General features: G+C 43.1%; 1 protein-coding gene across 1 annotated transcript; it reads right to left on the bottom strand.

The window, feature by feature from the left end:
- ZMYND12 (zinc finger MYND-type containing 12) lies at positions 1–23,893 on the bottom strand. The gene is made up of 8 exons (XM_044282171.1): positions 23,766–23,893; positions 22,484–22,625; positions 21,275–21,446; positions 14,019–14,188; positions 8,927–9,049; positions 4,101–4,209; positions 3,633–3,775; positions 1–1,216 (listed from the first exon to the last, which is right to left on the bottom strand). Exons 1-8 carry the CDS (start codon positions 23,873–23,875, stop codon positions 1,061–1,063), a joined length of 1,125 nt encoding a protein of 374 aa, XP_044138106.1. The 5' UTR covers positions 23,876–23,893; the 3' UTR covers positions 1–1,060.
- Between the last annotated feature and the right edge of the window lie 212 nt (positions 23,894–24,105).

The following is a 24,105-nucleotide window of genomic DNA, read 5'->3' as shown; positions in this document are numbered from 1 at the left end:
TTGAGTAATACTATTTATTAGAAGCCTGTTACTGTATGATAAATTCTTTTTTGGGGGCATAGGAGGTGACAACCAGATTCCCTCCCAAAACCCCAAATTCACAATGGCAATGTAACACCAAAATGACTGTTTTGCGCTAAACATGACAATTAAAATGATTTTCCTAATAAACTTGCTGGTACAAGACACAATGGTGGACTCTCTCTGTGACCGTTCTTTAGTCTAATCCAGGCCAATAGTCATTTGGGCAAGCGAAGGACAAATCAATGGATGAGCACAGAGTACGGGGTCTCTTGACAGGTCCGGTTTAGTAAATGCTTGCAGTCACATAACGATTCTGGAGCATCTTTACTGTGCTATTGCTCTGCTAAAAAAGCCATGCTGCGCCTCTTCCACTGTACCCAACTTCTATGCCGGAAAAAGTGGAACGGACGCTTAATAAATATGGAACTCATTCAGAATTATTTTAAATCCTGTACATGATAGAACTGGCTACCTGCAGCAACCACTAAGGACAGCTCAAGGCATAGGCATTTATATAGTTACCACTGAACTCAATGGAAGCTGTAAAAGCTCTTTGCACTGAGCTCCCCCTAGTGATGGCTAATCAGGGGAAGGAGTTCAGTTTGGGGTCTCCCTCACTCCACAGCAGTTGCGTGGTCTACCTCCATGGTAAGTATGTAGTTGGTCCTGGTCTCTTAAATATGCCCCATCAAGCCCTTTATTGAATATGACTGAAATCTAGCTCTGCTTCTACTACTGCTTAGCAAATGGCATCTCAAAAATTATACAGCAGTGGTATACCTAATGCAGATGCAGGGTGTACCACTGATTTTGGGCCCTTGGTGAGAGGAGACCGTACAATGAACTGCTTCTCTTGCAGCAGTAACATATGCTAAAAAAAAAATTTTTTAATGAAAACATGGCGGTTACACTTTAAGACCGGCGTCTAAAATGCCGGGCTTAATAAATGACCCCCTAACTGTTTTTTATAGGAAAACCCCTGTAATGTGATGAAACATGGGTACACATTTACAAATCCTTCTGACTATGAGAGAAGTTATATGATAATGGTATTAAGTGTCTCGTGAATAGAGTCTTTCTTGGTATTTAATTTTCTTTCAATGTTCTCCATTAAGACTGTGATGCTGTCTGACTGCTCATCCTGTGGAAGCTGTTCGGCCATCTGAAGCAGTTTCTTTCCCCATTCACTGGCCTATAATAAAACAAAACCATACATTACATTATTGTCTAACTTTGAGCCTCATATGTTTTAGGGTGTATTTCATATCATACTTATAGCATGTGCTCATATACCCATGCTAGCAGTCTCGTAGGGGGTTGTGGTTGTCATGGGCGCCATATTCCAAGTGTTGACAACGAGGCACATGAGCCAATAGTTCTCATCCCTGCCGTTCAGCCTCATAGTCAGAAGGCTACTATGAGGCAGTGGAACGGTGGAGGATGACGATGACAACATCATCACGTTGCCTGAGACCCAATGTAGGAGTATGCGCTGGGACGCAGGCAACCAAGGCTGCTGACTGGAAGAGGCCAATGGCCTGCATCACAGACTGCTGGAGTAAGGTTTTCTTTTCTTTTTTGTGGTCACTACTAGAGGGGATTCATATGTGAAGAGGACACTACTGGAGGGGCATCATATGTGAAGAGGACACCACTGGAGGCGCACTATATGTAAAGATGGTACTACTGGGGGCATTATATGTGAAGAGAGCACTACTGGAGGGGCATTATATGTAAAGAGGGCACCACTGCTGGGCATTATATGTGAAGAGGGCACTACTGGGGGCATTATATGTGAAGAGGATACTACTGGGGGCATTATATGTGAAGTAGACACTACTGGGGGACATTATATGTGAAGAGGACACTACTGGGGGCATTATATGTGAAGAGGATACTACTGGAGGGGCATCATATGTGAAGTGGACACTACTGGGGGACATTATATGTGAAGAGGACACTACTGGGGGCATTATATGTGAAGAGGGCAATACTGGAGGGGCATTATATGTAAAGAGGGCACTACTGGAGGAGCATTATATGTAAAGAGGGCACTACTGGAGGGGCACTATATGTAAAGAGGGCACTACTGGAGGGGAGCGGTGTGGGTAGTAAACTCCACACCGAACACAGGAGGGAAGGGAAAAGGTACTAGGCCTGGAAACTAGGGAAAGGTCACCACCTAGTGAACCCCTAGACCGAGCCCTGACTACTATCAGTATGAACAAACCTCAATGGTAGGAATTTTCATACGCCAGAACCTAGAGCCCTATCTGACCCTAAAGGGGCCTGGAAAAAGTGTCAGGACAAAAGATGACCTGTTCCTTCCCAGCTGAAGGAACAGGAGACTTCCTCAGGACTAATAGCAAAAGATAGGGGAATACAACAAACTAGAAAATAGGAAAAGACACTTAACTCCGAAGTATGCAGACGAGCAGGAACTCAGAGGAGAACCAAACACCAGCACTTCCATAACCAGAAAGAAGCTTTCAACCGCATAGCATGATGGGTGAGACCAGACTAAATAGAGGAGCTGGAATGACCACTTAGGCTACACCTGAGACAAGAGGTGTGGTCATACCCAGCAACAACACAGAAACAAGTGAAACCAAAGAGGCTGTGAGATCACATCACGTGCAGCCAGTCTCTTAGATCTTCTGACTACTGAGTGGGACAACGGCCTAAATGGGGATGAGTGGGGGCATAAAAGCACTTGTGGTCAGGAGATGTCATCACAGTGGGGCAGTGCAGGATTGAGAAAAAAAAGAGGAAAGAGAACGACTCCAGTGAGAGGAGACATCACCTGTAAAGGCTCATTTAGATGAGTAGATAATCATTTAGGCGACTGATGACACGAGTGACCGACACAGTGCCAATGAAAACGACAAGCACTTACATGTAGGGGGTATCGTGTACAAATTCATTCATATTCGCTCTTATACTCACTTAATCAATGATCATTGAAGGTCTACTCATCGTGCCTATCGGCGAAAGGTCACACGATGCACATTTACATTACCACAATTCATTTACGACAAATGATTTAAAAAAAATATTAAACAAGAGTTTTTAGTAAAGTCGTTCAGTCGCTACATACATTCACATTACATGATTATCGTCCACCATCAATCGCTAGCGTAACGATTATCTACTTGTGTAAATGAGCCTTAAGTCACTCATTGGGGACCTAAACAGGATTAATAATGACAGACCTACATGGGTATGGTTATGGTAGAGCAGCGTTACTATTGGTAATTTTAGACGTGATATACTGTGGGGTATGGTTCTATAAAAAGGGGCATGGTTCTATAAAAAGGGGCGTATCCAGTGGTTAGGGAGAACAATGCTTGGGAGCTGGCAACCCACGCTATGCCACTGCATGCTAGCACTGATAAGGATAATGTTTGGACGCAAAATTATATACACATCAATGTCCACATCCTAACTTGAATATCAGCAACTAGGGTAAGAATTTTGATGAGAATGGCAAATTGGATCTGTTCAATGTGCCTTTGACACTGCACCAAAGTGCCGTCATGGGGACACCTGCAGAAAAGCTCTCCTACAAGCTGCCCATAGATATTAGGAGGTTCCTCTGAAACACTTACTTTATGAAAATCCCTGCTGAGAAAATACAGCATGGTCAGAGTATGCAGGACTTTTGCCACCTTAGTGGACTCCTTTAGAACCTGTTCTCTGATGTCATATATAGCGCTGAGTATCTGGAGGGCTTCAGCTTCCTGGTTTTCATCTATGGAAAGAAAATAAATGATCACAAATAAAATAAAAAAATGAATTTGCCGGTACAGTGCATTTCACATTGGCTCTCCACTTCACAGCCTTAAATTAAACACCATCTAAACAGATTCAAAATTCGAGTTTTCTAAAACAAATCTCCAAACCCCAGCATAGATATAAATAATAAAACTTGGACTGCTTGCAGCCACCACTAGGGGGCGATTAGGGGCTTACTGCATACAATACATACATTGAACTCTGTGGTGTCAAATGGTAAAACTGAGGCTTGCGGAAATATATGTGACTTTTCTACAACAGAAGACTTTATGAAGACATACCTAAATATTCCTGATCAGCATCATCAAACCACGCAGGGCCACTTCTGAGTGACGCTTGTATCTGAACCTCCACCAGTTTGCTGAGATGAGCGTGCCATATATCAGTGACCTGAGGAGAAAACAAGCCTGCACTTAGTTCATTACTACCCAAGACAGTGTGCTGCTGCCATACAATATTATGTTATATATCATATATACAGGTGAAACTCGAAAAATTTTAATATCGTGCAAAAGTCCATTTATTTCAGTAATGCAACTTAAATGGAATTGCATTAATGCAGCTTAAAATTTGAATTATGTGAAAAGGTTCAATATTCTAGGCTCAAAGTGTCACACTCCAGTCAGCTAATGAATCCATACCCAAAGGGGACCTCAAAATTGAGACTTTGGGGTTCCATAAGCTGTAAGCCATAATCATCCAAATTATAACAAATAAAGGCTTGAAATATCTCACTTTGCATGTGTTGAGTCTCATATGTTAGTTTCACATTTTAAGCTGCATTACTGAAATAAATGAACTTTGCACGATATTCAAATTTTTCGAGTTTCACCTGTGTATATATATATATAGATATATCATCAAATCACAACTGGTAAACTGTGGTCTGGATTTGTCACGGCCAGGAGGGAAGAAGTGCCTCTTCTAGATGTGCAGCCATGAGGCTTCTAAACTCATCACAATAATGGGTAGTCAGTCAAAGCAAACAGGCCTCATATACAATGTGTTAAGCTGGGTTATTCCACACAAGGCTCGATAAAAGGCTTATTTCACACTTGCGTTCTTCTGTTCCGACATAGAGTTCCGTCGTCGGGGCTCTATGCCGGAAAAATCCTGATCAGGATTATCCCAATGCATTCTGAATAGAGAGAAATCCGTTCGGGATGCATCAGGATGTCTTCAGTTCAGGACCGGAACGTTTTTTGGTCGGAGAAAATACCGCAGCATGCTGCGCTTTTTGTTTTGGCCAAAAATCCTGAACACTTGCCGCAAGGCCGGATCCGAAATTAATGCCCATTGAAAGGCATTGATCCGGATCCGGCCTTAAGCTAAACGTCGTTTCGGCGCATTGCCGGATCCGACGTTTAGCTTTTTCTGAATGGTTACCATGGCTGCCAGGACGCTAAAGTCCTGTTTGCCATGGTAAAGTGTAGTGGGGAGCGGGGGAGCAGTATACTTACCGTCCGTGCGGCTCCCGGGGCGCTTCAGAGTAACGTCAGGGCGCCCCACGCGCATTGGTTGACGTGATCGCATGGATCACGTCATCCATGCGCATGGGGCGCTCTGACGTCATTCTAAAGCGCCCCTGGAGCCGCACGGACGGTAAGTATACTGCTCCCCACTACTACTATGGCAACCAGGACTTTAATAGCCTGGCTGCCATAGTAACGCTGAACGTATTTTGAAGACGGATCATTCTTCAAATGTTTTCAGTTCACTTGCGGTGTTACGGATCCGGCGGGCACTTCCGGCAAATGGAGTACACGACGGATCCGGACAACGCAAGTGTGAAAGAGCCCTTAGGGTACTTTCAAACTAGCGTTTTTCTATTCCGGCATAGAGTTCCGTCACAGGGGCTCTATACCGGAAAATAACTGAGCAGGCATATCCCCATGCATTCTGAATGGAGAGTAATCCGTTCAGGGTGCATCAGGATGTCTTCAGTTCAGTCATTTTGACTGATCAGGCAAAAGAGAAAACCGTAGCATGGTACGGCTCTATCTCCGGCGAAAAAAACTGAAGACTTGCCTGAATGCCGGATCCGGCATTTTTTCCCATAGGAATGTGTTAGTCCCAGATCCAGCATTCAAAATGCGCAGACCGAAAAAAAGGTGAAAAAAGTAAAAGTTAATTTTGCCGGATGACACCGGAAAGACGGATCCGGCATTTCAATGCATTTTTTTGACTGATCAGGCATTTTTAAGGCTACTTTCACACTTGCGGCAGGACGGATCCGACAGGCTGTTCACCATGTCGAATCCGTCCTGCGGCTATTGACTATAATGGGGACGGGGGCGGAGCTCCGGCGCAGCACGGCGAAAGCCCCCTGGACTAAAGAGCCTGACATGCAGTAATTTTACTCCGGCGGCCTTTCGCCGTGCACCGCTGTGCTGCGCCGGAGCTCCGCCCCTGTCCCCATTATAGTCAACGGAGGCGGAGCGGCGGTCCGGCGAAATAGCCGCAGGACGGATCCGACATGGTGAACAGCCTGCCGGATCCGTCCTGCCGCAAGTGTGAAAGTACCCTTAAGACTAACTATGATCCTGATCAGTCTTACTAATGCCATCAGTTGGCATACGTTTTGCCGGATCCGGCAGGCAGTTCCGGCGATAGAACTGCTTTCCGGATCTCTCTGCCGCAAGTGTGAAAGTAGCCTTAGGCTATTTTCACACTTGCGTTGATGTTTTCTGGTATTGGGATCCTGCAGAGGATCTCAAAACGGGAAAAAGAATTTACAGTTTAGTCCTCATGCATTCAGAATGGAAAGAGATCCATTCACGATGCATCAGATGTCTTCCGTTCCGGCAGCATTCCGTTTTGTGACTGGACACAAAACCGCTGTAAGCTGCGGTTTTGTGTCCGGTCATAAAAACTGAAAAAAATGGATCTGGCACTGAAAACAATGTACAGTATCTCACAAAAGTTAGTACACCCCTCACATTTTTGTAAATATTTTATTATTTTCATGAGACAACACTGAATATATGAGAGTTTGATACAATGTAAAGTAGTCAGTGTACAGCTTGTATAACTGTGTAAATTGGGAGTGTCCTCAAAATAACTCAACACACAACCACTGGCAACAAAAGTGAGTATGCACCTAAGTAATAATTGTAGATGTTGGGATTCATGGTTACCTCAATGAACGGTAGCTCCCCACAGCCGGCAGCACTCATGACACTCCGGCCACCCTACTTGACTGTAAGCAAGACACACTCGTCTTTGTACTCCTCACCTGGTTGCCGTCACACATGCTAGACACCATCTGAACCAAATAAGTTTATCTTGGTCTCATCAGACCACAGGACATGGTTCCAGTAATCCATGTCCTTAGTCTGCTTGTCTTCAGCAAACTGTTTGTGGACTTTCTTGTGCATCATCTTTAGAAGAGGATGCCTTCTGGAACGACAGCCATGCAGACCAATTTGATGCAGTGTGTGGAGTATAGTATGAGCTCCGACAGGCTGACCCCCCACCCCTTTAAGGCTCCTTTCACACTAGCGTTCGCTGGTCCGCTCGTGAGTTCCGTTTGAAGGAGCTCACGAGCGTACCCGAACGCAGCCGTCCAGCCCTGATGCAGTCTGAATGGAGCGGATCCGCTCAGACTGCATCAGTCTGGCGGCGTTCAGCCTCCGCTCCGCTCGCCTCCGCACGGACAGGCGGACAGCTGAACGCTGCTTGCAGCGTTCGGGTGTCCGCCTGGCCGTGCGGAGGCGTGCGGATCCGTCCAGACTTACAATGTAAGTCAATGGGGACGGATCCGTTTGAAGATGCCACAATGTGGCTCAATCTTCAAGCGGATCCGTCCCCCATTGACTTTACATTGAAAGTCTGAACGGATCCGCGCAGGCTACTTTCGCACTTGCGCACTTGCGAATTTTTTTAAAGTTATTAATGCAGACGGATCCGTACTGAACGGAGCCTCCGTCTGCATTAATATGAGCGGATCCGTTCAGAACGGATCCGCCCGAACGCTAGTGTGAAAGTAGCCTAACTTCTGCAGCAATGCTGGCAGCACTCATAAGTCTATTTTGAAAAGACAACCTCTGGATATGACGCTGAGCACGTGCACCCAACTTCTTTGGTTGACCATGGCGAGGACTGTTCTGAGTGGAACCTGTCTTGTTAAACTGCTGTATGGTCTTGGCCAACGTGCTGCAGCTCAGTTTCAGGGTGTTGCCAATCTTCTTATAGCCTAGCCCATCTTCATGTAGAGCAACAATTCTTTTTTTTAGATCCTCAGACAGTTCTTTGCCATGAGGAGCCATGTTGAACTTCCAGTGACCAGTATGAGAGAATGTCTGAGCGATAACACCAAATTTAACACACCCTCTCCCCGTTCACACTTGAGACCTTGTAACACTAAAGAGTCACATGAAATCAGGGAGGGAAAATGGCTAATTGGGCACACTTAGGGGTGTACTCACTTTTGTTGCCAGTGGTTTAGACATTAATGGCTGTGTGTTGAGTTATTTTGAGGGCACACCAAATTTACACTGGTATACAAGCTGTACACTATTGTTATATTGTATCAAAGTGTCATATCTTCAGTGTTGTCCCATGAAAAGATAAAATAAAATATTTACAAAAATGTGAGATACTGTAAAGTCAATGATGACGGATCCGTTTTTTATGGAGCTTAAAAGACCGGATCTGTCACACATCAATTTTCAATGTATTAAGTGACAGATCAGTTTTTTTTCATTTTGATTTCACACAACTGCATCCTAACAGAACAGATGCATCCTGTGCAAAATAAAAACGGATCCATTTAATTCCAGTATTGAGATCCTTCGCTGGATCTCAAAACCGGAATTAGCAACGCAAGTGTGAAAGACGCCTCAGAATGCAGCCAGAACATTGAATGGAACAAACCAGCTTGACACTATTCAAGTCTATGTGCTGTTGCCTTAGTATTGCATCTCCATGTACCAGAATGGAGAGATGCTGTGTATGAGTGGCGTTGCCACATTGGTTGCCATCTAGCTTTACCAAAAACTGAATTAAAATGGTGTCACAAAGACTGAAGCTCCAGCATTTTGTTTATTTACCCAAAAGAACCATGAAAATTATCATTATCAATCGTGAAAGCAACAGTAGAACATACCTCAGAATATAGAGAATCAGCAATATCCATTTTATTCTGCCGAAAAAATATATTGGCCATGTGGAAGAATCCTCCGGAAGTGGTGATATGACTTGGTCCTAAAACTGTACTTGCAAAGTAGACCTGTGAGAAGTAAAACAATCCGTAGTTACTTAGGCCAGGCATACACTTTAAGGGGGTATTAGACAGATTGTCGGGAGGGAAGCGTTCCTTCCCAACAATCGCCTGCTCACTAGCAGAGGAGATGGCTGCATGTAATCTCCTCCTCAGTATAGGGAGTAGGGATTGTTATACCATCACTCTTCTCTATACTGAATCGTTTGTCGGCATCAGATCGTGATTAGACACCACGATCTGCCGCCTGCAAACGATCATTTTTTAACCTTTCAAAACATATGGATTGCCCAATGAACGAACATTTGCTCGTTAATCGGGCAATTGGCGGCAGTATTAGACTGCCAGAAGATCACTATCGAGTGTTACTACATAGTTGTTGACCCATGGGGGTCAATCACATAGTTTGTGCAAATACAGTATGCGGAACTATCCAAAGGTCAGGGCAGGCGGCACAGGATCAGTACAGTGAACAGGCACAGGTCAGGGACACAGGCAGACAAACAATTTATGTCTCTTTTACAGAATCTCGCAAGCTAGAGACCTGGCAGATCTATTGAGACCTAATTGATCAGGCAAGGGGTGAAACAAACAGCAGGCTAATTAATCATGATGCGCGAGTCTCATTATAAATAATGTGAATCAACAGCAGTCCATGCACCTGGAGTATAAACTACTCCACCCCCTGTTTCCAGGCATAATCAATTTTAGTAACTTTGCTGGTGCCAGTGTCCCTCCCCGACATGCCCCTGTCCTGCCCAACTGCTGAATGTTCTCTGGCAATAGCCAATTGCTATAAGCCCAACAGCGATGGACGTTGGGTGCTCATACCACCCTCATGGAGTCCGTTTCTGACAGTTTGAGCAGACACATGGATATTAGTGGCCTGCTGGAGGTCATTTTGCAGGGATCTGGCACTGCTCCTCCTGCTGCTGGGTTGTTGACCTCCTCCGGCCTCCTCCACGTCTCCTGGTGTACTGGTCTGTCTCCTGGTATCTGCTCCATGCTCTGGGCACTATGCTGACAGACACTGCTAACCTTTTTGCCACAGCTCACATTGATATGCCATCCTAGATGACCTGCACTACCTGAGCAACTTCTGTGGGTAGTAGACACCGCCTCATGCTACCTCTAGGGGCGAGAACAATGACAAAATGCAAAAGTGACCAAAACAACAGCGAAAAAGGATGAGAACAGAGAAAAGGTCTGTTGTCACCACCTGAAGAACCAGTCCTTTATAGGGGTTGTCTTGCCAACTGCCTATCATTTCTACCTGTTGTCTGTTCAATTTCCACAACAGCAGGAGAAATTGATTCACAACCAGTGTTGCTTCATAACTGGACAGGTTGATTTCACAGAAATGTGATTGACTTGGAGTTACATTGTGTTGTTTAAGTGTTCCCTTCATTTTTTTCAGCAATGTACATAGAAAACAGCACAGCAAAACATGAGGGTTAGTGTGACCAGAATGAACATTGTATAAAAATATGGGTGCATCCTGCATATCAGGCCTGCAAAGCACTATTGATTTACATAACATATTGTGTAGACTGTACAGAGGTTATCATCACTGATCAAAGTCCTCAAAATGTCCCTTTCACAGACACACTAGCGCCTATGTCATGGGAAATAACCTATCAGTATGGGTGTGTGCGGGGAACATAAGAACGTAGGGTAAACCCACCAAACACTGGGAGAACATATAAACCCCATGAAGATGTTGGTCTTGATTGGATACAAACCCAGCACTGCAAGGCAAGGTGAGTGTCCTATCAAGGAGCATCAAAGATCTCAGCTTCCTGAACACCTCTGGAGTATGAAAGGGTCAGTTTGAGAATTTTCCGGTTTATCTAGAACTTTTTACAAACCCCTTTCATGTTGTAGATACTGTAAAGGATGCAGAAGGGCCTGGATAATAAACTGGCTGAATGAGCAGCAAAGTGGCAGATGAGGTCTAATGTTGAGACGTGTAAGTTTATACAATGAGGAACAGAAGTATTTGAACACCCTGTGATTTTGCAAGTTCTCCCACTTAGAAATGATGGAGGGGTCTGAAATTCACATTGTAGGTGCATTACCACTCTGAGAGACAGAATAAAAAAAATAAAAAAAATAAGGAATTTATTTGTCTTGTGCTGCTGAATATAAGTATTTGAACACCTGAGAAACAGCAAGAATTCTGGCTCTCAAATACCTGTTACTGTGCCTTTAAAAATTCCACCTCTACTCCACTCCTTAATCTAATTTAGTAGCACCTGTCTGAGCTCTTTAAAGACACCTGTCCACCCCACAGTCAGTCAAACGCCAACTACTACCATGGGCAAGACCAAAGAGCTGTCAAAAGACAGCAGAGAAAAAATTGTGAACCTCCACAAGGCTGGAAAGGGCTACGGGGCAATTGCCAAGCAGCTTGGTGAAAATAGATCAACTCTTGTTAGAAAATGGAAGAAGCTAAAGACGACTGTCAGTCTCCCTCAGACTGGGGCTTCATGCAAGATCTCATCTCGTGGGGTATCACTGATGATAAGAAAGGTGAGGAATCAGCCCAGAACTACAAGGGAGGAGCTGGTCAATGACATGAAGAGAGCTGGGACAACAGTTTCAAAGGTCACTGTCAGTAGAACACTACACCGTCATGGTTTCAAATCATGCATTGCACGGAAGGTTCCCCTGCTCAAGTCAATACATGTCCAAGCCCATCTTGCCAATGACCATCTGGATGATCCAGAGGAGGCATGGGAGAAAGTCATGTGGTCAGATGAGATCAAAGTAGAACTTTTTGGTCTAAACTTCACTCATCGTGTTTGGAGGAAAAAGAACGATGAGTTGCATCCCAAGAACACCATCCCTACTGTGAAGCATGGGGTGGTAACATCATGCTTTGGAGGTGCTTTTCTGCGAAGGGGACAGGACGACTGCACTGTATTAAGGAGAGGATGAATGGGGCCATTTATTGTGAGATTTTGAGCAACAACCTCCTTCCCTCAGTCAGAGTCTTAAAGATGGGTCGTGGCTGGGTCTTCCAACATGACAACGACCTGAAGCACACAGTCAGGATAACCAAGGAGTGGCTCCGTAAGAAGCATATCAAGGTTCTGGAGTGGCCTAGCCAGTCTCCAGACCTAAATCCAATAGAACATCTTTGGAGGGAGATAAAACTCCGTGTTCATCAGCGACAGCCCCGAAACCTGACAGATCTAGAGGAGATCTGTGTGGAGGAGTGGGCCAAAATCCCTGTTGCAGTGTGTGCAAAACTGGTCAGGAACTACAGGAAACGTTTGACCTCTGTAATTGCAAACAAAGGCTTCTGTACCTAATATTAACACTGATTTGCTCAGGTGTTCAGCAGTGCAAGACAAATAAATTCTTTAAAAATCATACAATGTGATTTCCAGATTTTTGTTTTCAATTCTGTCTCTCAGAGTGGTAATGCACCTACAATGTGAATCTCAGACCCCTCCATGATTTCTAAGTGAGAGAACTTGCAAAATCGCTGCTCACATACTTCTTTTCCTCACTGTATATTTTGGAGAAAAAGCTTCCTATGGAGAAAGATCTGTGTGTAATAATTGATATAATAGATTATAGCACAAAGTGTTAGTCTGCTGCATCAAAAGCTAACAAAATCTTGTATTAGAAAGGGCCTGGCTAATACAGAAGCATTATCTTACCCCCTATATAAAGCACTGGTGCAGCCAAATCTTGAAAAACTATAGTTTGGGTAACCAGTTCATAAAATATAGGTCAGAGAGCCAGACAAAGTTCACAGAAAGGCAACCAAATGAATAAGGCTACTTTTACATTAGAGTTTTCAATTCCGCTATTGATATCCGTCATAGGATCCCAATAGCGGAAGAAAACGCTTCCGTTTTGTCCCCATTTATTGTCATAGGGGACAAAACTAAACTGAACGAAACGGAGCGCACCAAAATGCATTTCATTCCATTTGGTTGCGTCCCCATCGCGGACAGAAAACGGTGCAAGCAGCGTTTTTCTGTCCGCGATGTGGTGCAAAGCAAGACGGATCCGTCCTAACACACAATATAAGTCAATAGGGACGGATCTGTTTTCTCTGACACAATAGAAAATGGATCTGTCCCCCACTGACTTTAAATGGTGTTCAAGACGGATCCGTCATGGCTATAAGAGACATAATACAACCGGATCCGTTCATGACGGATGCATGCGTTTGTATTATTGTAACGGAACCGTTTTTGCAGATCCATGACGGATCTTAAAAAAACCCGCTAATGCGAAAGTAGCCTAAGTGGTTTCGCGGGTCCGTGTGTGGGTGCTGTCAGCGATTACAGATTTTACTGTGATTCAGCGGGTTAAAAGTCCAGACAATGCTTTATTTTGGTCCAAACTGACACAGTGGAATCAAAGTTTGGCAGTCACTCTGAGTACTCCACAGACATTGCACATAAACCACAAAAGAAAATACCTTGCCCATCTGGGCACTAACTAAACATAGTCATAAACTCACCTAGGTAATTTCACCAAACTCAGGGAGATCAGGCTTTATATGGCCACCAGGTCAACCAGCTTCCAGGCTCTGACCCAGGCAAAAGTGTTGTACTGGAGTGTGGAGGGAATGGCACACCCCACTACCAACTCCAACATGCCATGCCATTAAACCCCATAAAACGCTTTAATAAATAGTACCTCAGGAAACTACACTTTGCTGAAATCACCCAGCTCTCCTGCAGTCTTTAACCTCGCTTAATATGAACATTCTGGGCGAGATATACACCCCCTCCAGTACTTTAAAAGCCACCATGTTACAGTGGTAGGAAGATCTCATATTTTATTCTTTGAAAGAGGAGTCTAAAGAGTGATAATCTTTAAAGAAATATGTAAATGACTCCTATCAAAACCAATGCAATAATGTATTCTGTTTGCAGAGCCCACAGTGAACACAAGGTCAGTGCTTGCAGATAAGGTAGGTGTAAAAATTATTTATTAATTTTTTACTTACATCATTAGACAAATGTCGGAGCGACTCCTCAAACTCCCCTTTGGCTGAGTAGAGCAAACCGAGGTTGCGGTGTAGTTTGGATCTGAAGGAATTGCTGCAGTCGGTAGCCTTCATCACTGTCCAGTAGGCATGTGAGAGATATTCTTCTGCCTGGGTCAGATGCCCAAGACCTAATTGGACAGTGGCACAAGTACATAATAACCAATATGAGGAACATACCATCACATAATCAGGGCAGAGTATTGAGGGTCAAACGGAAGGAGGTGTAGCTCCTGGTATAGTACCGCTGATTGTACCAGGAGTTGGTCACATGAAGGGCTCATATTATTGTGTCCATTTTTATACACAGAAGAGGATCCCATAGCAAAATTATGGGACCCTCCTCCATGTGCACAACCCCCTGACCACAAACCCATGTATCTTCTCCCAGTCCTTGGCTGGTCAACAGTACTGCAGCCCACGGACACAGTGCCCACATGCCAAGGCCATGTAGATCTTGGGGCAGAAAGGGCATCTGGCACCTAAACGGCCATCACTTAAGAGTAACCCATAAAATTGGAAGGCATGGGTCCCATAGAAGTGGTGTGCGAGGCAATTTACAGCCTGTGGCTTGGTGTAAAGTTCCTGGGCCTTAAAGCTAAAGCTGTACCAGGGCTCCCCAACTCGTAGTACTGTTGTCCTCCTATGTGGCCTAAGGACCAGGCTCCGGATGTCTCTTCCGCAACCTGTGCCTCCACCATAGCTATAATTATTTACAGTTAGTCATTTATGACTAGAAATTGCCTTATTGTAACATACGTCTATTACCTATAGCCATAAAACATAGCTTTTAATTGTAACTTAAAATAAAGTAACTCTTGTAACCAAAACCAAAATGATGATTAAAAGTATCAGTTGTGTTGCTTCAGTTTGTTCACCTCATTACTTGAGTACAGCTCTGTTTTTGGCGCAGTGTTGCACAGTAGCTAGATTAGGCTGGTAGCTGCGCGCTTTCCCCAGCCTCCGTCTCTCCGATTCTATAGATCGCTACTACTACTAATTACTGTGCTTCAATTGGAACTGAAGCGTCACTCCTGTGCTAACATTTCCCTCAAATACTGCCCCCCCCCCGACATGTTTCACCAGATACTGTGGCGTCTTCAGGGGAACGGGCAGTGAGTGTTTGAAGGGGGACGGATACTTTATAGCCTTCTATCGTGACATCATCATCCAATGCTCCTATAATATCAAGCATTATTGTGATCTCCATTGCCTCCGTAACAAAGAATAAGCCCGTGTATTGGAGACAAGTTCAAATTTAAATTTTTGCAAAGTGGGAATGGAGGACAAGCACCCCCATCCTATACATTTTCCTCACATTTTTCGTCTTCTCAACAACAAGGACCCCCAATAATAAACATCATGATGACACCACCAATTTCTTTTTTTAGCGCCAGGAATACAGTTGAGAGATCAGCAACAAAAAAACATAACTACTGAAAAAAAATGATGCAGAAATGCAAATCATTAATTTATCCAAAATAACTTTGGAACCTGAATCTAAATGTTTGATAAGAAAAAGCCTTTCCTTCGCGCCAGCACCTTATTTTGATTGCTTTACGTGGGTTACAGATGTTCATTTATTTGCTAGGAAACTAGCGTTACATAAAGAATTAAAAAGTAAAGAAAAAGATCCATATGAGATGACTAAAAAAGAAGAAAGAGCAACAAAAATATTAGAGGAATTACAAAGAGAACATGCAGGCGAAATAATTGCCCCCTCAGCGCCATTCAGCACGTTACCTCCACAATCTACTCCCCCCCTTTCACTAAGTATGCAAACATACAAGCATATGTAAACTTAGTGACGGCTGATCTCGGGAAAATTAAAACTAATAAATCAATGATAGGTCACAACCTGAGTGAAAGAGAAAAAGAGGCACTACAGCCACTTATGGAAAACAACGATGTAGAGATCAAGCCTTCAGATAAGGGGTAAAAATGTAGAGTTACTGGATAAACCAGACTATAAAAGGATGGAAATGGCTCTTTTAAATGATAACAACACGTATAAAGTGCTATCTGAAATTCCATCTATGATGTATACACAGGAACTTAAAGCGATATTATCGTCAGCAAGAGCACAAAATATAATAACAAATGAAGAATATAAAGTTCTATTTAATCCTAAACCCATAGTAGCAAAATGTTATGCTATCCCCAAGATTCATAAAAAACGACATCCGGTTCCGGGTAGGTCCATTGAGTCAGGACAGGAAACCAAAATCTGTGTGAAGGCATCAGCAATTATGTCAACCAAGTGATATCCCCGTTTGTACCAGACCTTACGTCATATTTAAAGGACACTAAAGATGTTCTCGTCAGGCTGCAGGGCATACAAGTCAGTAAAACTACTTTACTTGCACGTCTTGATGTAGAAGCGTTATATATACAAGTATCCAACACCAATTAGGACTAGAAGCAATGAAGTATTATCTCAACACAAAGGGAATACACTATTAACAACACAATCATTTGGTTCTTACACGGTTACAATTTTTGTTAACACACAACTATTTTATTTTTGTAAGGAAAATATTATTTGCAGATCACAGGTACCGCTATGGGTACGATATGTGCACCGAATTTCGCGAATCTTTTTTTAGGGTGGTGGGAGGAAAGAATTGTTTTTTCAGAAGAGCACTTAAATCACACGAAACACGTCACGTTTTGGGGTCGATATATAGATGATATTTTCATTTTGTGGTAAGGCACTCGAGGTGAATTTGATTCATTTGTTAAAGTCCTCAATGGAAATGTAGTGGGTCTCAGACTCACTGCTGAGATCACTGACACCAAGTGGAATTTTCTTGATCTGACATTGACCCTGCAGCCTGACGGGAGCATCTCAACTGAAATCTATAGGAAGGTTACTTATACTAACAGCCTTTTACATTGGCAAGGCTACCACCCATTGGCCCTCAGGAGAGGTATTCCCGTGGGCCAATATCTAAGAGCAAGGAGGAACTGTTCAACAGAAGAGGCCTTTGAACGTGAGAGTGAAATCTTGTATAATAGATTCCTGGCACGTGGCTATCCGAAAAAAGCCCTACATAGAGCATATAAAAATGCCAAATTTACCAATAGAAACCATCTTTCACAAAATCAGCAGCAAGAGGGTAGAAATCAAATAGAAACGATGTATTGGTACATATGACGTACGACATAAAAAGGGGAGACGACATTGGCACATTCTTAGAACAGATGAAGATCTAAAAGAGGTTATTCCTCAAAATCCAGTCATTACATATAGGAGAGGAAAGAATTTAAAAGAGAAATTGGTACATAGTTACTTTTGATGAAATAGGAAAGAAATAAAAACAACATGGCTATCCACTACGAGCTCCTACCCATGCGGTGATTGTAGTTTCTCTAAAATAATACCTACTAAAGAATTCACAAATCCTGTTGATAATAAAAAATATCAGATAAGACAATACATAAATTGTAGATCTACCGCAGTGATTTACGCCATTAAATTGAAAGATCTATATTGGAAAAACTATACAGGAGTTGGGGAGACGAATCTCTAACCATTTCACCAGCGAGAATACTGAAGCTGACACTTTCTTATCCAGACATGTATCCCATGTACACAAAGGAGACACTAGTAGTCTTAAATTCTGGGGAATTACCGTAGTAAAATCACTTTGGGCCCCAGACAAGGGAATATTGATCAGAAGTTAAAGCAGGAGGAGACAAAATGGATATATCGACTTAAATGTCTAGCCCCTCATGGGCTGAATGAAGAATTTACCTTTGCTTCCTTTTTGAAAATACCACAGCGTGTAAGAGTATAATTAAGAAGGTTAAAAAATAGTAATAATATGCCATTATGAAGACTAATAAGGATATATAGACAAAAAATATAAAGAGGGGAGGATTAAATAGCTCCCTCCTACCCCTGTCTCCCCCCACCTGCCCTTTAACTCCTCCTTGAGAACTGCGCTATTGGATTATACAAACCGGATTCCAAAAAAGTTGGGACACTAAACAAATTGTGAATAAAAACTGAATGCAATGATGTGGAGATGGCAAATGTCAATATTTTATTTGTAACAGAACGTAGATGACAGATCAAACGTTTAATCCGAGTAAATGTATCATTTTAAAGGAAAAATACGTTGATTCAAATTTTCACGGTGTCAACAAATCCCCAAAAAGTTGGGACAAGTAGCAATAAGAGGCTGGAAAATGTAAATTTGAGCATAACGAAGAGCTGGAAGACCAATTAACACTAATTAGGTCAATTGGCAACATGATTGGGTATAAAAAGAGCTTCTCAGAGTGGCAGTGTCCCTCAGAAGCCTTTCATAGTGTCCCAACTTTTTTGGAATCCGGTTTGTACTATAATCAGACCAAATTGTTCTGATGTTATTAAATAACATTATTTTATTCTAGGTCCAAGAAAAGTCGATAATAGAATAAAAATATATACAAGAGAAAATAATTAAATATACTCCCCTAAATATTGTGAACTGTGCTATAGGATTATATTATGAGTAGTCCAATCTCTGTTCTAATGTCACTAAATATTATTTATATTCTAGGTCCAAGAGTAAGTGATAATAAAATAATAATATAAAAATATACAAAGTGACAACAAAATAATAATATAAAAATAGAAGAAACCCAATGTCACGTGATATGTTTAGATAATCTTGGAAAATACCATCTTTAATTGAGACGTTGAGAACTGAGTAACAAGTTATAAATAAATACAAATTAAAATATAACATTGAATAACAATAAGAAAAATTATTCATAAAAAAAGAAATAATAATAATAAAAAAATTATAATATATATTTTTTAAAATAAATTAAATCAGTATTGGCCAGTTCAATTATAGTAAATTAATGAATATGAAATATGAATAATATTGTTGGTTAGTGAATCATGTCAAATTCATAGTGTGTTTGTTTTCAAATGTAGGTAATCATAGCTAATTATGCTAAATAAGTACATCTAAGGCTACTTTCACACTGGCATTTTGAATTCCGTTTGCGAGATCCGTTCAGGGATCTCACAAGCGTCTCAAAACGGATCAGTTTAGTCCCAATGCATTCTGAATGGATAAGGATCCGTTCAGAATGCATCAGTTTGGCTCCGTTCCGTCTCCATTCCGCTCTGGATGCGGACACCAAAACGCTGCTTGCAGCATTTTAGTGTCCGCCTGGCGATGCAGAGCCAAATGGATCCGCCCTGACTTACAATGTAAGTCAATGGGGACGGATCCGTTTTTCACTGACACAATATGGTGCAATTGAAAACGGATCCGCCTCCCATTGACTTTCAATGTAAGTCAAGACGGATCCGTTTTGACTTAGACTTTTTTTTAAACGAATAATGCAAACGGATCCGTTCTGAATGGATACCAGCGTTTGCATTAGGCTACTTTCACACTAGCGTTTGATCGGATCCGTTCTGAACGGATCCGCTCATATTAATGCAGACGGTGGCTCCGTTCAGAACGGATCCGTTTGCATTACCATGAACAAAAAAAAAAAATATATATATATTTTTTTTTTGTTCATGATAGTGCAAACGGATCCGTTTTGACTTTACATTGAAAGTCAATGGGGGACGGATCCGTTTGAAAATTGAGCCATACTGTGTCAACTTCAAATGGATCCGTCCCCATTGACTTACATTGTAAGTCTGGACGGATCCGTTTGCCTCCGCACGGCCAGGCGGACACCCGAACGCTGCAAGCAGCGTTCAGGTGTCTGCCTGCTGAGCGGAGCGGAGGACAAACGGTGCCAGACTGATGCATTCTGAGCGGATCCGTATCCACTCAGAATGCATTAGGGCTGGACGGATCAGTTCGGGGACGCTTGTGAGAGCCTTCAAACGGAACTCACAAACGGAGCCCCGAACGCAAGTGTGAAAGTAGCCTTATCGGTGCGGATCCGTCTGTGCAGATACCAGACGGATCCGCACTGAACGCAGGTGTAAAAGTAGCCTAAATAATGCAAATTCATAAATAGGTCTGAAAATCATTGAGGATTGATTAATGATTATAAAGACATGGTTTAGTATTACAATCTAGTTATGAACAGCAAACATGGTGCATGATATATATAAATAGTGAATAGACCTAAGTTATGAATATCTCTATGGATTCTGCACACTATGATTATCCTTTGGCTGATCTGGTTAAGTATAAATGTGCAGTGGTTGTTGAAGGAGCGCTGACAGTCTAAGTTTTCTAGCATGCGCAACGATGTCGTGAGAAAGGAGCGCAGCCTAAGGCTACTTTCACACTGGCGTTTTGGCTTTCCGTTTGTGAGATCCGTTCAGGGCTCTCACAAGCGGTCGAAAACGGATCAGTTTTGCCCTAATGCATTCTGAATGGATAAGGATCCGCTCAGAATGCATCAGTCTGCATTAGTTCAGTCACCATTCCGCTTTGGAGACGGACACCAGAACATTGCTTGCAGCGTTTTGGTGTCCGCCTGATGAAACTGAGCCAAACGGATCCGTCCTGGCACACAATGTAAGTCAATGGGGACGGATCCATTTTCTATGACACAATAGAAAACGGATCCGTCCTCCATTGACTTTCAATGGTGTTCAAGAAGGATCTGTCTTGGCTATGTTACAGATAATACAAACGGATGCAGACGTTTGTATTATCTGAACGAATACGTCTGTGCAGATCCATAACGGATCCGCACCAAACGCAAGTGTGAACGTAGCCTTGGTCTCAGGTCTTGCGCAGTAACCTAAGGTAGAGAAGCGGAGACTAAGTTATTTGACAGGCAGTGTCTGAGGGAAATGTTAGCACAGGAGTGAAGCACAGTAATTAGTAGTAGTAGCGATCTAGAGAATCGGAGAGACGGAGGCCGGGGCAAGCGCGCAGCTATTAGCCTAATGTAGCTACTGTGCAACACTGCGCCAAAAACAGAGCTGTACTCAAGTAATGAGGTGAACAAACTGAAGCAACACAACTGATACTTTTAATCATCATTTTGGTTACTTTATTTTAAGTTACAATTAAAGCTGTGTTTTATGGCTATAGGTAATAGACGTATGTTACAATAATAAATGACTAACTGTAAATAATTATGTAAGTGCCTTCACATGTGTCTAGGGTCCCTTGTTATCAGAGTTCCACCATAGCTAAGTCACCGTTTACAACTAGAGCTGCGAGTAATAGTAGCATCGTCTGCCAATCTAACATTTGTCCAGAATTCCTTCCAGTTGCCCCACTTACCAATGTTGGCTTCAGCAAGGATAAGGTAGACTGGCACTAACTCCACAGATGCCAGTCCGTACACATCCACACTGAAGGACAGGGAATGGGTGGCAGCGGGGATCACGTCCATGTGGCGTCCTTCATACAGGAGTCTCTGAGCTTCTTTAGTGGTCAGTTCAATTAAATGTTTCTGTAAGGGGTAATAGCAGCGTGTCATACACCGGCTCACTACTCATTACTCTGACATCTGATAGCACAGTGCTGCCATGTAATGCGAAGGAGAAGGCTGAGCGAGGATAACCACGGAGAAAACCCCTCAATAAAGTCATCATATAGGTATAGTATGGAGGAAACAAAGTAACTGAACCAAACCATATATCAATGATGCCACTCACAAGCATAAAAAACAACAACCCTGAACATTGAATTCCTAGTGTGAACAGGTCACAGCTTGTCTCATATGAATTCTATGATCTGGCCTATGGTTGTCTAACGGACAGCCGGGGTAGGGGGTGATCATTTACAACAGGAAGGATCTCTCTCAGCTGTAAGAGTTTATGGAAAGCAATGTCAGAAAGGGTATTATGGACGGGCAGATGTTGGTGAAGCATTTGGCAACCAGTCCAACTGGATACTAATAGAGTTTGTACTTCATTAACCAGACTGGCTTGACGTTTCACGTTGTCTCTCTGCTGCCACCTATAGGGGAAGATTACTGAAAAACATTCATTAGGCAATTCAATGAGAGCTGTATACATCAGTACTCGGTGAGCTCCCCCTAGTGGTGGCTGCAGGCAGTCAGAATTTTAACATTTTACTTTATGGCCTTGTGAAGGGAACCAAGGAATATGTTGATCACTTTTTTCGTTGTTCAGCAAATAACAGAACTGAGCAGACTCTACTGATTGCAATGGGGTCCGTTCAGTTTTGTTCAGGGCTCTGTTGTTTTTTTTTTTACTGGATATAATAGTCCTGAATGCAGGACTTTTTTTGTGTGGTCTTTTTGACAGAATTTTGATGGAGGCTCCAAATGAAGATGTGAGTGAGCTTGTTATAAAATAAAATGGTGCTCCAATCCCTAGGAAGGGATATTTTGCTAGAATGATCATGTAAGACTTTACATTTTTATCAGGGGACTACCATGTTTTACGTCAGTCACTTCAGATACAGTGGCTTTGTCTACAACGGTAGCTGCTCGTAGAGTCTGTACTGATGGCGCCTCCGTACCTTTCTCTGCAATAGCTGCTCCATGGAGTGTGACCTCTCCGCTGCAGAATTCAGGAAAGGGACTGGAGTACGGACGGGGATCAGCAGTTGGCAGATCTTCTCATGGATGCTCGTCCAGTCTGCTCGCTGGTGCTCCGGGTCACTTGTGAACAAAAGGTGATATCAGTTTACAAAGCCTGGCCTATTGTACAATGAAGGACAGTGGCAAAACTGTACATGTGAGAAGTCCCATAACACCTACAGCACTCCAGCTGTGGTGAAACTACCACTCCCAGCATGCTCCATCCATTTCTGTGGGGTTCTGAGAACAGCCGCCAAGCAAGTGTACATCTTGGGCGTTGTAGTTTTACCACAGCTGGAGTGCCGGAGGTTAGCCATCACAGGCCTATAGGAATAAAGGTCAAAGGATTGTGCACCAATAGCCAAAACATGACGACCACTGACAGGTGACGTGAATGGCGCTGCTACAGGGGTGTCAATCAAAATATTGTTCAGTGGAGGTGAAGTGCTGAATTTACATGCAGCGATCACCTCCACAGTTTGCTGCTGATGATCGGTCACTATTGCAATCGCTTGTCCTCATACAGCTGCATTATTTCTGGGCAGCAGATCACTGTTTAGACCTCACGATCTGCTGCCCGGAAACTAACGACAGGATCACCCGATGAATGAGGATCACCCCAAATATCGGGCGTGTAAATCTACCTTAGGTCTCTGTTCGTATCAGCATCCAAGCCACATAGCCTTTGTAAGTCAGCGAGGTCAGGTGTACCCATCCTGCGACGGATCTCCCGCCGCGCCACGATTTCCGCTAGGAAACATCTATCCGGCCTTATTCACTGCAATTCAATCCTTTCCAGAACTACAGCTAAATCCGTGTTTGATGGCATTTGGCAAGACTACTGCAGCCAATAACTCTATTTTTGCCATCAAAACCACAGAAATCTTAACAGATCTCTGACATGTCCTCCATGGTCCAGTGTAAACCCGCTGCTGGTGATATTTTATAAGTATATTAAAAAACGTTAACCGTTTATTAAAGGCATTACACGAATAACATAGCAGGGTCTTCTGTGTGGTGGATTCTGCGCCCTCTAGTGGTCACACCTGTAAATTCAAGTTCATGTGACTGGCTGCGCCCCCTAGTGGCTGATAATGTAAGAGGTTAGATAGGGTAGAAGGAATGGCTGTTTTGCACCAGATCTGGTCATGTCTCCCGTCTATTTGTACAGAGATCCCGCAATAACGCAGCATTCCTGGCAGCATATTACATTATACTCACCAGTAATAAGTCACCTTGCAGCCCCTGCACTGTATGTGAGCCGGGCTGCGGCACAGCTCGCACTGCAGCTTCACCCCTTTGGGGTTGGATAGGGGGTTCACGTTCGCCATGAGACAGCAATTGCGATGCGTTACATGCAGTGGCCAGGACGTCGGTTGCTAAGGACGCTGAGATTAGTTGTCATGTGACGTCACCGCATGGGTTTCCCCCCACTGTGGCAGAAACACTGTTAGAATTGTCAGACTGGGGCAGCGATTAACCCTTTATGGCTCATACAAGATTAACGACGCGTCGTGATTTTTAACTATTATATAAATACCACAAGCAAGTAAATGCCCGA

Source organism: Bufo gargarizans, chromosome 2, assembly GCF_014858855.1.
Source record: "Bufo gargarizans isolate SCDJY-AF-19 chromosome 2, ASM1485885v1, whole genome shotgun sequence".
Taxonomy (NCBI): domain Eukaryota; kingdom Metazoa; phylum Chordata; class Amphibia; order Anura; family Bufonidae; genus Bufo; species Bufo gargarizans.
Note: the sequence above shows the minus strand (reverse complement) of the source record. Positions and strands in the feature narration are given on the sequence as shown.